The sequence below is a fragment of the Hyperolius riggenbachi genome, chromosome 8, assembly GCF_040937935.1.
Source record: "Hyperolius riggenbachi isolate aHypRig1 chromosome 8, aHypRig1.pri, whole genome shotgun sequence".
NCBI classification, from domain to species: Eukaryota; Metazoa; Chordata; class Amphibia; order Anura; family Hyperoliidae; genus Hyperolius; species Hyperolius riggenbachi.
In genome coordinates this window covers 248,783,992-248,799,723 of record NC_090653.1, presented here as the reverse complement: position 1 = coordinate 248,799,723, position 15,732 = coordinate 248,783,992, and the positions used below count along the sequence as shown (strand labels likewise).

General features: G+C 46.2%; 1 protein-coding gene across 6 annotated transcripts in view; it reads left to right on the top strand.

The window, feature by feature from the left end:
- LOC137527734 (folylpolyglutamate synthase, mitochondrial-like) overlaps positions 1 to 15,732 on the top strand; it is a 110,077-nt gene that overhangs the window by 51,568 nt on the left and 42,777 nt on the right. For all 6 annotated transcript variants that reach the window (XM_068248563.1, XM_068248559.1, XM_068248560.1 and 3 more), the window contains 5 exons: positions 514 to 567; positions 3,480 to 3,544; positions 4,996 to 5,110; positions 13,245 to 13,313; positions 13,396 to 13,457. In XM_068248563.1, the coding sequence (XP_068104664.1) occupies positions 514 to 567; positions 3,480 to 3,544; positions 4,996 to 5,110; positions 13,245 to 13,313; positions 13,396 to 13,457 (365 nt within the window). The remainder of the gene's footprint in view (positions 1 to 513; positions 568 to 3,479; positions 3,545 to 4,995; positions 5,111 to 13,244; positions 13,314 to 13,395; positions 13,458 to 15,732) is intronic.

The following is a 15,732-nucleotide window of genomic DNA, read 5'->3' as shown; positions in this document are numbered from 1 at the left end:
AGCCCTGACCGCAACGATTAGGTCCTCCTCCTCTCAGTCTTAACTTCCCTGCCAGTTGGCCCTGAAATAAACTTTTCTAAGGATTTTTTCAGTTCCATTTATTTTGGCTCGTCTTGGATTTTAATCAACCATGTCTAAACTTTCTCAAAAATGTGTTGAAGTTGGGTCACTGCAGTCAGCAACTGCTTGGTTGTAAGCTTTTTCTGTACAGTTCAAAACAATGTTTTTGCAGTCTTAGAGCATGCTCAAGGGCCAGGAGTTCTGTTTTCCCGAACCTTAACAACTTCTGGGTCCACTTGATATTCAATAGTCTCCCTATGGTTGAAAATTGCAATCCCTTTATCTTTGTAATGTTTGATGGTTGCTACAGTCCAGAAGAGTTTGACTTCTCTTTCTGAAAGTCAGTACAGTTGTTGCTCTTGTTTGAAATGTTCAGAAGTATGTCTTAGCTGCAGAAATGTTATGTTGTTTTTCTCTGTTCTTACAAAGTTTGCTTTGCTCCTTTGTGCCCAGGTGGAAGACTTGGATCAGTTAAACATAATCCATGTAACTGGAACAAAAGGCAAGGTGAGTCACAGGAGGACAAGAGTGGACTGCAGTCATGTGTGTCAATGTATGGATGCAGGGGCAAACCCAGGATTTTCAAGGGGGGCGATTCCTGAGAGGTCTCCCTCAGAAACGCATAATACAGTATAATAATATGGTAGCACATCATGCTGGGTACATATAATGCAATTTCACCTCTGACCGACAGGATCTGACAATTATTTTCTAAATGTCCAATCTGCCCCCAATCGACAACAGGATCGATCAGGAGCAGTTTGGATACAGATAATAATGAGAACAGCTAATGAAGGTGAAAGTGAAGCATTCACACAGCAAGGGCACAGGGCTGTGCTCATACCTGACTCTGTTAAGTTCCTCACAGCTGCTCCATGCTCTGTACACACCCTGCTGCTCCATGCTCTGTACACACTGCTACTCCATGCTCTGCACACACTGCTGCTCCATGCTCTGTACACACACTGCTGCTCCAAGCTCTGTACACGTGCTGTTGCTCCATTCAAAGGTAAGAAAGGAGGGGCGGTGCTGTGAGCAGCAGCATCGGCTATCTCTGCCAGTGCCCTGATTGGAAAGCTTATACTGCGCCTGCAGTGGAGCCCAAAAGGTAAATATTGCAGCGCAGGGAGTTCAGGGGCTGTCAGCAATGGCTGAAGAGGATGGGGGAAGCCCATTAAGATCCAGAGGCTTCCCCTCCCGAGGTAAGTATCCCTTAGGGTTTTGGGTTTTTTTCATTACAGATTTCCTTTCAAAATAATAGTTGACATCTAGTTGTGTAAAGCCCCTAGCTAAATAGGTGCAATTATAAAACATGATGGCGAACTTTTTTTTTTGTTGCACCTGCATTTAACCTTTATTTTAGCGATAAACTGCTGGTCTTTTTCCTAATAGACACACAACTTAGGCAATAACAGTCCAAAATATGGAAATATTATTTACTTATCTCATATCTTCTCTGATATATCATTGCTTGGTCAGAGGGTTCAGCTCCTCCTCTAAAGGAATGGAGTTGTACTGTTCTAGCTTCTTATTTGCTGTTGTTGTAAACCAACAGCCAGCAGGGGACAACCACTCACTTATGGGAAATGTTTCCAGCAGGTAGTAGAGTATTGTCATTGACATGTTCAGAAAGGACTGCTAATGAATGATCCAAGTAGCTCTCACAGAGTGAAGTGCAGTGACATTGGCAAGCAACCATGGGCTACAGGGGTTTGGGAGGGAGGTGCTCGGAGGGAGTGGTCAATCGGGTATCTAGATTTGGCAGAGGTGGAAGAGGAGAGACTACATAGTGCACGCGTCCCAGGAAGCAGTAAAAAAGGGTGCATATGGCTAATGGACAAAAAGGGCGTGGCCATAGACTGTAATGCAAAATATCGGCTATTGGGCGCCCGACAGGAAATTTGGGCGCCTGAGAAATAACGCTTGCAGGGATCGTGTTAACAAAAGTTTTCATTTACAGAAAAAGGTTTATTACAAATATTGTTTACAAATTCGTTTTGACTACCTATTTTTTCATTTTTAAATTTCGCTTATAGTAGGTTTCACTTATTTTTTGTTTTTAAATTTCGCTTTCAGGACTGTAACAAGTAAATTTTCGTTTAAACTTTATCATTTTAAAATTAGTTTTCATATGTATAATGCTTAAATATCGTTTTCAACCTTATTTTATTAGAAATACATCGCTTTTGGTATTAACTTTGTTTTTTACAATAATGCGTAGATGAAAGTTTTCAGACTTATTAACTTACTAATATATCACTTTTAATATTTCCGTTATTTTAATATTTTTAATGCGTACGTGATTGTAAGCCTATTTATTTTAATATATATATATATATATATATATATATATATATATATATATATATATATATATATATACACCTTTTTCTATTTATAATATTATTAATGTGTATGTGATTTTAAGGCTATTTATTCTATTACAAATATATAAATTATTCTATTCTATTCATGTTATTTATAGTGAAGTATTTTAAGGATTAACTATATTATTGTTGTTATTGTTTATATGTGTGTAAGGGTGTTTGTGCAGTGGAGATAGTTAGGGTTAGGGACCGCCAGGTGGATGGTTAGGGTTAGGCACCACCAGGGGAGATTTAGGGTTAGGCACCACCGGGGGGGGGGGGGGTGGTTATGCACCACCAAGGAGTGGTTAGGGGTAGGAACCACCAGGGGGGTGGTTAGGGTTATGCACCACCAAGGGGCGGGGGGGAGGGTCTTAGGGCTAGGCACCATCAGGGGGTGGTTAGGGTTAGGCACCACCAGTGGGTTTAAGGGTTAGGCACCACCAGGGGGAGGGGGGTGGTTAGGGTTAGGCACCACCAGGGGGGTCTAGGGGTTAGAGATGGGTACAGGGAGGGTTCTGTGTGAGAGTAGGGTTAGGTATAGTTACAGTACAATATTTGTAATATATACAATTTATTAAATTATGTTTTTTTACACAAAGGGGGGGGTCTAGGGGTTAGGGATAGATCTGTGTGAGCCTACAGTTAGGTATAATTGCAGTAAAATACCTGTACAATCTACCATTGTATTACTATGCTTAATACAAGTATAAATATTGTTTTATGTTATAGACGCTATTTGACATTCCATTTCCGATATCGTTTGTTGTTATAGATAGTATTTTGCCATTTCACTTCCGTTTATACAACCTATTTAGCACTAAATTTACGTTTATAAGCTATAAACGAAAAATATTTTACATTACAACTTATAATTTCGGCTATATCCCGCGCCCTTTTTTCCAGAAACCCTTTTATGATGCACGCCATGTCCCAGCCCTTCTCATCCTTTCAACTTCTGTCCTTACCTCATTTTTATATTGATATCATGTTTTGAGATTTGCTGAGGATGACTGTGCAGTGATATTATTTTATGCTGTTTTCATTGTTTAGGGATCTACATGTGCCTTTGCTGAGCAGATACTTCGGAACTGTGGCCTAAAGACTGGATTCTTTAGGTAATTGTAAACTTACAGGAGATTTTCAGACACTTTGTTATGCATAACCATCAAATAGATAGGTACACGTCAAAACAGTATGTAAAGGTGCGTACACACGCACTACAGCAGCAAACAACGGGTCCGTCGGACCCTCCCGCTGGGCAGACTTTCAGCAGACTGTAGTGCGTGTGTACGCACTGTCGGTGGACTGATAAGGCTGTTCCCGGCGGATCGTTCAGGAACAGCCTTATCAGTCAGCCGACAGTGCGTACACACGCACTACAGTCTGCTGAAAACCCGCCCAGCGGGAGGTGCCGACAGACCCGTCGTTGGCTGCTGTAGTGCGTGTGTACGCACATTAAAGAAAACCTGAACTGAAAATTAAAAGTCAAAATAAACATACACAGGCCATATGTACCTCCCGTGTAGTATACTCCTCAATCTTTCTCCTCTCCCATGTCCTGTTTGTTCACTGTGATCTAGGGAATTCTCCGTCCTCCATTTTGAAAATGGCCATTACCCCATAACAGCTTTCTGGTCAGCACACTGTTAAACTGTAACGTCGCCAACTTGAGCCATAGGGAAACATGGACATTACCGGCCACATCAGTTGTCCACTCAGCTATAACTGACAGCAACTGATATATAACTGACAGCAACTGATATATTTCAGTTCTGACAAAATGTTGTCAGAACTGGAAGGGATCATTGTCAGAAAGAAAATGGTGAGCTTCTGAGAGGAACTGATGGCAAGGTAACTATTTCATGTTCATTTGACGTTACCTCATGTGTTTATTTTAAATAATTTTACTCAGTACAGGTTCCCTTTAAGGGTAAGGCAGCCTATTGTGCAGCATTGCCACCTTCTCAAATGAGGTTTAGTGTGTACTGTCAGGACCTACTGCATCTAATCTTGATAGTAGCATATGACTACAGTAACATTATCCATTAGGCCTGTCTAGCTGCCCATACTCTAACTTCTGCACTGTTGCGGAAGCTGATTTACCTTATAGGCTATCTATAGCTCTCCCAGCAGCTGATGGAAGCTCCTAGCTGAACCTGCAGGTGATGATAGCTTAGTTCTTTCTGTTGATGTTCCCTGGTTTTATTTATTTCCTGTATGTTGAGAAAGATCAGTAAGATTGATCCCTGTATCAGACAAGACAAATAACATAGATATTGCGCTTTTCCCCTGGCGGACTCAAAGCACCAGAGCTGCAGCCACTAGGATGCACTCAGTAAGCAGCAGCATTGTTAGGGGGTCTAGCCCAAGGTTTCCTTACTAAATAGGTGCTGGCTTACTGAACAACAAGAGCTCAGATTTGAACCCACATCTCCCATGTCAGTGGCAGAATCCTTCACCATTATACTATCCAGGCAGAGGGAGTGAGTTAGTAATTGGGGCCTCCATACAGCTCAGGGCCCTCATGTACTCTATATAACCTGTCTACCTCTGGATTACATTGTAGCTCTCCTCATTTGTTTGACATTCGGGAAAGGATCCGGATCAATGGGCAGCCAATCAGCAAGGAGCTGTTCAGTAAATACTTCTGGCAAGTTTACAATCGTCTGGAGGAAACCAAGGTGAGACAGTGGGGGAGGGGCTTATAATGAGGTGAACGGTCAGCTAAAACCCTTCTATTTCTGGGTGGAGTGTGAGAAAACGCGGAAAAGCCGCCGCGAGTACTCAGAGTAAGGCGGCTGATTCCGAGTTCAACATGGCAGCTTGCACGCATGGGCCTGCATCCACTAGCCTGACGGAGCGTGGAGAAACCGCCGCATGCCCAGTGAACAAGGCGGCGGATTCCGCGTCCGACGCGGCGGTTTGCACACATGGGCTTACCACTAACAGTATGGCCGAACGCGAGGAAACCGCCGCATGCTTTGACAGCGGTGCAGCTGGCCCCGCGTTCAAACCAACAGATGCATTACAACACATGTCTGGTGTGGCTGGGACTGATAGTCCACACAGGTTCAGAAGGACGCGCGCGCGCTGAGAGGCAGAGCCTTTATGGCAGTCAGAAGGGTGTCAGCTGATCTAGCCGATCATCTGACAATTCTATCAGGTTTCATTGGTCCAGCACTTAGGGGAGGCGCTGGAGAGCGCTGGTGTATACCGTATATACTGGGTGCTGGTCATTTCTTTGGTGTCTGGCGTTGCGATCACTACGTGGTAGCACTCAGACCTTGTCAGTATCTGTGATATTATCTGTGTTATTATCTAGACCAATTCCTGGGTGTTGATGATCAAGGACCTCACACCTCAGTCTAGGGAAAACTGTATATTATCTGTGTTATTATTTAGACCAGTTTCCAGGGTGTTGATGATCAAGGAGCTCACACCCCAGACTAGGCATTGTTGATTATTTGTTATGACCTTCTGCTTTCCTGACTACTCTTCTGATCTCTGATTAGGTACTTCGCTATATCTGATACTCTGTTGCCAAACACTGCTAGTCTTAAGATTCCGCATCTGTCTCCTGTCTCTGTCCCTGATCTGTCTGTCTGTTGCCGACCCGGCCTGCCCGACCTCGAGAGCTATCTCCTCAGTCAAGAGATAGCTCACTGACCTGGGGGTGACACCCTTCCTTGGTGTCACTCACACTCTGTCCTTCCTACTCCTAGCCTGACCCCTCCCTCGGGAGAGTCTCAGGCTTGCGGAAGGAACGTGTTACTGTACAGTACTCCTTACTGCTGGGCACCTGCTCCTCAGGTGCCATCCTCAAAGTATTTCTGTTTTACCAAACACTCTTATTACCCAGGTGTCCAGAGGTTAGAGATATATCTGATTATCGGTGATACTGCAGATCATCAATAATCGGGTATATATCTGTATTCTCGGTGATACTGCAGATCACCGGTAATCAGACCCTCTCTGTGTTACACCGTTCGTTACATGGAGCTAGAATGTTACAGTCCTACCATAGAGGCAAAGGGGACAATTGCCCCAGGCTCCCAAGGTGTCTTCCTCCCCCCCTCCCCCCAACTTAACTGTTGTTCCCAGGGGCCCCTGCAGAGTCTTCGGGAGAGCCAGGGAATTACAGACTCTGACTCAGGGGCCCTCGATAGAAATTTGGCTGCAACAAAGGGTCCCTACTTCCGCTTTTTGGTTGGGGGGTGTCTATTCGGTGGCCCCTGGGTTAAATTTGCCGAGGGGACCCATAGTTATTAGAACTGGCCCTGACATCGGTCGATAACCAAGGCAAGATTTTGTGTAAGATTTTGACCAACAATTGTTCATTCCACATGATATCGTAACTGTCCTTTAATGAAAATTAATATTCTACTTTGCTCTAAACGATTCCTCGCAGCTTGAAAGCTACTATCCCAGTTTTTTTTTTGCAGAATATCACTGAAATGGTTAAACAAAGCACTTTGTCCTGCTGTTCAGCTTCAAATCCGCCTCCAAACTGAAGATAACAGTATCTTTGTTTACATTCCAATGTTCATACATGTGTGTGTAAAAAGTAAAAAACACTTTCTGAGAAGCTCTCTGTGCTTCAGGCACACAAACCGCTTAGAAGAACTCATTAGAGAATTTTAATATATAATAAAAAGCATTTAGAATAAAATGCAATGACAGTTTTCAGGGCAAGAAAACCTACACTTTGGAAACTTGTAATTTGTAAACAGACAATATTACTCGTGCACTAAAGCAAATATGATAACTGAATGAATACTAAAAAGTAGAAAAACACATTTTTATTAAACGTTATGTCAGAGTTTCAGACCACTTTAAGCGAACGTTAAAGACCGCCGAGGAACCGCACTAATCGTTCATTTTGGAAGACCGTCACGACGGGCCACATCAGAAAAAATCATTCAAACTTCCATTGTCCATTGACTTTAGAGGAAAAATTGTTTCCTTTGATCAATCATTTTTCAAGTCCCGTCGTTCGCATGGTGCCACTTCCAATGTTGAAAGAGACTAGAGGCGTAACTAGAAATCACTGTGCCCCCCTGCGAAACTTTGGATGGGGCCCCCTCCCGCCAACCTGGGGGCAGGGTGCTGTACAGCAGAGCCTGCTGCCCATTGAATAGGGACCGCCTACAAATCTTTCTCTGCAAAACTTTGTATGATTCCTTATCAGTGGCTGATAGAGTTGGGCCGAACAGTTCGCCTGGCGAACCTCTCTGGGCCTCTTACTACTTCCGGGTCGCAATGACCCGGAGTAGTACGCCTGCGTTGCCCGGCGGAGCGCGTCCTAGATCGCGCTCCTGTTGCCGGGCGCTCTCTGCGCATGAGCGTGACGTCACTCATGACGTCACGCACATGCGCAGAGAGTGCCCGGCAACGGGAGCGCGATCTAGGACGCGCTCCGCCGGGCAGCGCAGGAGTACTACTCCGGGTCATTGCGACCCGGAAGTAGTAAGAGGCCCATGAATTTAGAGATGTTCGCCGGCGAACGGTTCGGGAACCGTTCGCCACATCTCTAGTGGCTGAGCAGATGCAGTCATTAGAACAACTGTACAGAGAGCAGAAAGTTTTTTCTTCATGCCCTTAGTTGTCTCTCTCAGGACAGGCCCCCCTATGGCTTCTGGGCCCCCCTGCGGCTGACTCCCTCGCAGGGTCTATTGTTACGCCCCTGAAAGAGACATCATGGAACAATCATTCATTAGCGCAGTTCCACCATCTATTGTTTCGTGGGTACTTAGCTATAGAGATTTCCATAGTTTCCTTTTTTGGTGACACTGTAGAGGGAGAGGAACTACTTCAACCTGCCACAGGCGTCACTAAGGTTGGTGTCACCTGGTGTGGAAACTCATGGTGTCACCCCTCTCTTACTCCATGAGCCTCCAATCACCAGGCTAAACAATACAGATAAGCAAAAAAAGGTTTTGGGTCACCCACCAGTAATCATAAAACAAGCTCCTTTCTTGAAAACTTTTTAAAAATCCATAGAGGAATGAGAAGAAGACAGCTTGTCAGGTGACAGCCTGCTGTTTTAGGTAATTGCCCTTTGTGAAGCCTTAAGGTACATACACACGTCAGATTTGCCAAGCGGATTGCTCAAGTCCGGTCTTATCAGCTGAACGACAGACTGTACACACGCCCGATTTGACGTCCGAACGACCGGTCGTTTGGACGTCCAAACGACGGGTCATTTGCGGAAATCCGGCGAGTGTACGCACCTTTAAGCCAAGCTGCTATCTATAGCATTCCTCTATGGATTTTTAGTTTTGTTTTGTTTGTTTTTTCAAGAAAATAGCTGACCCAAACTTTTTTGCTCATTGTCAGTGTCAACTGCAGAGACTGTGGGCTTTAGCACACCTTATCCCCACACTAGAGAGCATTCTAGTGTGGGGACAAGGTGTGCTAAAATCCACACCTTATCCCTCTTACTTTGAAACAAAACGAGTAATCATTTTTTTGCAGCAAAAATGGTCTGTATTTACATAGCCTTACTCCCCTCTTCCTTAGTTTGGACCTTGGTGTCACCCCCTCTGCTGGTGACACCTGGTGTGGTCCGCACCTATCCCAACCCCCTAGTGACGCCACTGCTACCTGCTGGTCTGACAGCTTCCAATGTTTCTCCCTTCAGACCTCCCAGCACTGCCCATGGTTCTGTGGGATTACTCTCCACCAATGGGGAGGCAGCAGAGAGGCAGTAAAAGCTATCAGAGGCAGCCGGTGCTGAATTGCTTGTAACCAGTGGCATAGCTAATGAGCTGTGGGCTCCGATGCTAGTTTTACAATGGGGCCCCCCAAGCACTCTATATATAACAATTGATATGGCGCAGCAAAACCTGCCAATGGCACCTACAGTGTCAGAGGTGCAAGAAGGGGGATGGGGAACAGTTTGTTAATGATTACTACTATTCAAAGTATCTATAGAAGTGATTATTATGAGCACAGGACCAATAGAGAGCTAATACTGTAGTTGAGGGCCCCTCTGGCCCAAGGGCCCCGTTGCAGTCGCAACCTCTGCATCCCCTATTGCTACGCCTCTGCCTGTAACAGATATGCTGTAGACTCTGCATAGCTTTGTAGTGCATCTGGCAGAGATATCAACTGCAGCATTGAAACTGATATTACACAAGATTTCTCCCGAAGATGTGTCAAGCATTAAGTGGTGCAGAGTGATAGAAGAGGTAAAAGAACAATCTAGAATTTTTACCTGATCTACCACTTATCTAAAGCCTCAACACATGTATGAAGACAGTGATCGGGACTCCATTCCTCAGGTGACAGTTCAGGGCTGAATGCTGTACAGACAAATTACTAGCCTATAGGCTAGCGAAACATGCTTTTGCAATTGAAGGGGGAGAAGGGATGACATACGGCAGAGTGGGAGGGGTAAGGAGGAGTACAGTGCTCTGGGTTTTCTCATTGATGCACCGGGGCTCTCATAGACACTCTAGATTCTTGGCAGCCACCTTGGCTGAGAAGCATCTAGTGCATACATGTCAATTTCTGGCCTGTGGGCAAATCAGGCCCGCAGTGGCATAAAATGTGGCCCACAAGTGGTTCCTCAGTCTACATTACTTGGCCACGCTCGTGTTTCACCCACTTCCACCCTCTTCAGCCTTATTCACAACAGCAGAGAGATGAGCATGGCCACACTCTACTACATTCTTGCTCCGCCCACTCCCGCTCTCTTCACCATCTCAACCATTAACAACAAAATCCTGGGCGTGGCTATGCTCTTGCTCCGCCCACTCCCGCTCTCTTCACCATCTCAACCATTAACAACAAAACGCTGGGCGTGGCTTTTCTCTTGCTCGGCACACTCCTGCATTTCAGAGGCTTTCACTATTTTTTTATTTGTTTCTGATGTGTTCTTCATTTTGAGGTACTAAGCTGGAGAATTAATTTAAAGGCAAAGGTTCAACGTTATGAACTTCAGCCTAGTTAGCAGTGCGGACTGATAAGCACAAGTCAAGCAGGTGGCCTGGAAGGTTACAGGTTGTCATGTTACGTGCAGTTTCTTAGTGAAACATATTGTCCCAGAGGAGTCGGTAGAGGCCCTGAAATCCTGACCTGGGGGTAGGGGCATAACAATAGACCCTGCAAGGGATGCAACCGCAGGGGGGCCCAGAAGCCACAGCGGGCCCATGGGGGGGGGAGTTCCCTGTCCTGATAGGCTGACAACTAAGGGCACAGAGAGAAAAATCTTTCTGCTCTCTGCACAATTATTGTAATTACTGTATCTGCTCAGCCACTGATAAGGAATCATACAAAGTTTTGCAGACAAAGATTTGTAGATTGTCCCTATCCAGTGTGCAGCAGGGTATTGTGTACAGCACCCAGGCCCCAAGATCTCTACCCCACCCTAAGTGCTCTGCACTGTAGTGATGCTGGAGAAGTCTGCAGAGCCAGTTCTGCTCCATCAGAGATGGGCAGAGTGAGTGTAATAAGATGAGGCTGGGAGCACAGTCGTCTGTCAGTTTTCTGTATGCATTTTCTGCACACTGTGTGTGTCTGTATGAGTGAAAACATGCACGCTTTATCACAGAAGCTAATGTAATTGATAGAGAAAATGCGTGCAGTGCTTCACTGCTGTCTGTTTTATCTGCATGGGGAAAACACATTCAAGTGTGCACTAGCCAATTGATTAACATTGGTTCTCAGTTTACCAGTGCAGAAAGAGAGGGGGAGGAGGAGGCCCGATCCAAAGTTTTCGGCCCTTCCTGGGGGCAGCATGGGCAAGAGTGGGGGGCTAAGAGGAACAGTGTGAGGAGACAGGTTAAGTGTCTCCCAACATGGCAGAAGCATGGGCCAGTCATGGGATGTGTGAGTAATTAATGTGCATTGAAGCACATTGAAAGTTTTGCAACAATTAAAGTCAAATGACTTTACAAGTGAGATCATACAAAAGGAATCTAAAGTGATCAATCTATATGTGCAATATAAACAGCAGATGATATTCTGGATCTTAAATTGACAGCTCTAGTGGTCCATAAATTCAGACCAGATCTTGAAGTGTGTGTGTGGTGATTGGAGTATTTCATATGTGGGGTGATTTCTGCATTTTAGATATGGGGGTGATTGGTACCTTTCATATGTAGGGTAATTGCTGCATTTTTATATATAGGGGTAGTTGGTGCACTTCATATGTGGGATAATTGGTGCATTTCATACGTGGGGATAATTGGTGCATATCATGTGTGAGGTTGATTGGTCCTTTTCATATGAAGGGTAATTACCATTTTTTGCGGACTATAAGACACATCTAGATTTAGCGGACAAAAACCAGGGGAAAAATAATATATACTAAATTTGGTGCATCCATGGCGAAGGGGCATCTTGTGGATTATGCCCCCTTTGTACCTCTTGTGTCTCCCTGTGTCCTCCTCTATCCCCCTTGTGTCCTCCTGTGTCCCCCATGTGTCCACCCCTGTTCTCATCTATGCCCCTTTGTGTCCCCCTTGTGTCCTCCCGTATGTCCCTTTGTGTTTCCCTGTGCCCTTTGTTTGTCCCCCTGTATCATCCTCTGCATGGGCACAGTACAGGGAGTCCCCGACATTGCGGCAGGTTGGAGGTTCGTATTGGCAATGGCAGGCATTTACAAGTCAGGAGCTCCCTGCATTTGGACTATAAGATGCAGTGACTTTTTCCCCCCACTTTTGGGGGAGAAAAATTGAGTCTTATAGTCAAAAAAATACAGTATATGTACAGGGTGATTGGTGCATTTCATATGTGTGATTGATTGCTGCATTTCATATGTGGGGTTGCATTGTAAGTCAGAAGGTTATAAGCTTTACTTGTTTATGATTCAATGCACAAAAATTAAAGTAAAAAAAAAAATCACAAAATTTGAACAATATTCCAAAAGTTTCAGTGTTGGCCTTTGACTTGGTTTTTATTTTTGGCTTACTGTGTATTTGAGTTTGACACCCCTGATCTAGTGCATATACAAAGCTTAAAAGGTGTATGGCCACCTTTACATTAAAGCAGAATATAATCCTGCATTTCAACTTTGCTCTAAAATATTATTTACAGCATATTATATGCAAAAAGCATTTTTTTTTTACTAGACCAGCATTGGAAGGGTTAAACACAGCGGTTTAAAGTTCCGTGGAGAGATATGCAGAAGTTCAGATAGATACATTCTATTTAGTTGAATGTATCTATTGATAAATGTTACACACTCTTTGGCTGTCCTCCAAGCTCCATCTCAGTGAGAGAGAGTGAGTCACATTCAACACTTAGATACATTTATGTAAACAAAATGTATCTATTTCAGCTTCCCCATGCGTCTGCAGAAATCTCCAGGAACTTTAAGGCCTCGTTCAGACTATACACGCTGCCGTGCGCATTTTGGCAGCGCGTATAGTGTGCGACGCGCAAGAACGGTAGAAGGGCATAGACAGCCCTTCTACCGTTCCCATCATATGCGCTGTGTGGCAGCGCGATTGCGCTATCACGTGCTGCATGCATTTTTGGGAATCGCAGCGCAGATCCCATTCATTACAATGAATGGGATCTGCAGCGCAGCACATAGTAGCGCAGATGGCGTGCGATCGGACGCGTTGCGTTCCGATCGCACATCCATCTGCGCTAAATGATGTGAACGAGGCCTTAAGCCCTGTGTAACCCTTCCAATGCTGGTCTAGTAAAAAAAAAATGCTGGTTGCATATAATATACTGTAAATAATGTTTTAGAGCAAAGTTGAAATGCAGGGTTATATTCCGCTTTAAATGATATAGCTGGGGGTACTTTTATACACTATGTCCTAGAGTTCTCCTTTAACGTATGTTTCTTAACTGTCTCAGGAAGATTCCATGCCTAACTTTTTCCGTTTCCTGAACATCATGGCGTTCCGTGTCTTCCTCCAAGAGAAGGTTTGTAGCTATAAGGATGGTAAGTCTTCCTGCCCCTGTATTGTTTATTCTGGTGTAACGTTGGCCCGATTCTGTCTCACAGGTGGATCTGGTATTGCTGGAGGTCGGAAGGGGCGGAGAATTTGATTGCACAAATATTATCAGGTATGTACAATACAGCTTGAAAATAATGAATGGGGATAATTGTAGCAACCAAATCACCCATCCAGGAATCTTTTTCTGTACTGCTGGCTTTTTAAATGATTGGATCCCAGGTTGTAACTGAGTATTTTATTATGTTTTATAAAAGTCCCAACCTATCACTCAGCATTGTACAATACATGAGGGCTGTAAATCACAAAAGTGAAACAAGATATGCGCAAAAGGGAAATAAGACTATCCCATCAGGTTTACAATATGATAGGAGGGGAACACAGGATACAGCAGGAGCCAGGAGGCGAAGACACTGTCCTATTGGGCTTATAGTATGAAGAATAAAAAGGCCTACCAGTTAAAAAACGGGTGCTGGGCTACAGCCGCTACCTCCCCGCGCAACCCGCATACAGACACGTCCTGCTTGCCCTTCCTCCACCACTGTCTGAAGTATATGCACTCAGGGAGAGCTTGCTTGCTTGCTTGGCAGTTGGAAAAAAGTTATTTTCCACAGTGCAATGAGGTTTACAGACAGCAAACTGTCAGGTCTGGAAGCAGGGACACAGGGACAAAAGAGGACGCAGGGACACAGGTTTTATTATAGAGGATAGGAGCAGAGGCGGGACAAGGTCCTTCAGCACCCAAGGCTGAGACACCAAAGTGCGCCCCTCCATCCCTCCCACCCCAACCGTCACACACTGATTGATATTACACTAAGAGGTGCCACAGGGCCCACAACCTTCCCAACACCTTAATATCTAGTTATCTGGCTTGCAGTCACTGCTATGTATCCCCTTTTCTTATTTCTTTGTGCTTCAAACACAATTAGGAATGACAGCTGAATGAATTGTGCGCCCCCTCCTACACTGCGCCCCGAGGCTGGAGCCTCTCCAGCCTATGCCTCGGCCCGGCCCTGGATAGGAGGGGAACACAGGATGCAGCAGGAGGGGGAGACACTGTCCCATCAGGCTTACAATATGATAGGAGGGGAACACAGGATACAGCAGGAGGGTAAGACACTGTCCCAGGCTTACAATATGATAGGAGGGGAACACAGGATACAGCAGGAGGAGGAGACACTGCCCCATCAGGCTTGCAATACGATAGGTGGAGGACACAGGGTACAGCAGGAGGGGAAGACACTGTCCCATCAGGTGTGCCACCTAACACACAAGCACAGTTTGACCACTAGTGCTCCAGGGCATCTGTTATTATCACTGTATTGTGCTTAAACTGTTGCATATTCTCAGTGTCTGTCTAATAGTACACAGACAGAGCCCACTGGCACTGACCACCAACACTTGTGCCCACTTGTAGTGATATTGACAGGGCTAAATTTACCAAAAGGCACTAGGCACATGCCTACAGGTGCCCAGGGCCGTATCTACTAAGAGGCACCCGTGGGCCGGTGCCATGGGCGGGTCCTCGGGGGGGGCGGCCACCTATAGTTCATTTATTTTTTTTTTTATTTATTTTTTTTTTTCTATTCATAAAAAAAAATTTTTAAATTTTTTTTTTTTTGCTGAGCGGGGGGGGGGGGGGGGGGGGGGGGGGTTGGGGGGGCGAGCGGCGGAGAGGGCACTTACAGATAAGGGGAGCTCGCTCACCCCCGCCCTCCAGCAGAGTGGCTGCGGCCGGCCAGGACATAATCCTTAACTCTGCATGCCGCCGCCTGGTCTAGTGACGTCACTAGACCAGGAGGGGGCATGCAGAGTTAAGGATCTCGTCCTGGGCCTGGCCAACAGCTGCCACTCTGCTGGAGGGCAGGAGCCCGGGAGACACGCGCCGCTGGCAACTGCAGCCCAGCTACCCAGCCAGGAGCCAGCTCGCCCAGCCAGGTAGGTACCCAGCCAGCCCGCATGCCCAGCCAGGTACCCAGCCAGCCCGCTGCCCAGCCAGGTACCCAGCCAGCCCGCTGCCCAGCCAGGTACCCAGCCAGCCCGCATGCCCAGCCAGGTACCCAGCCAGCCTGCTGCCCAGCCAGGTACCCAGCCAGCCCGCTTCCCAGCCAGCCCGCATGCCCAGCCAGCCCGCATGCCCAGCCAGGTACCCAGCCAGCCCGCATGCCCAGCCAGGTACCCAGCCAGCATGCCCAGCCAGGTACCCAGCCAGCCAGCATGCCCAGCCAGGTACCCAGCCAGCCCGCTGCCCAGCCAGGTACCCAGCCAGCCCGCATGCCCAGCCAGGTACCCAGCCAGCCCGCTGCCCAGCCAGGTACCCAGCCAGCCCGCTGCCCAGCCAGGTACCCAGCCAGCCCGCATGCCCAGCCAGGTACCCAGCCAGCCTG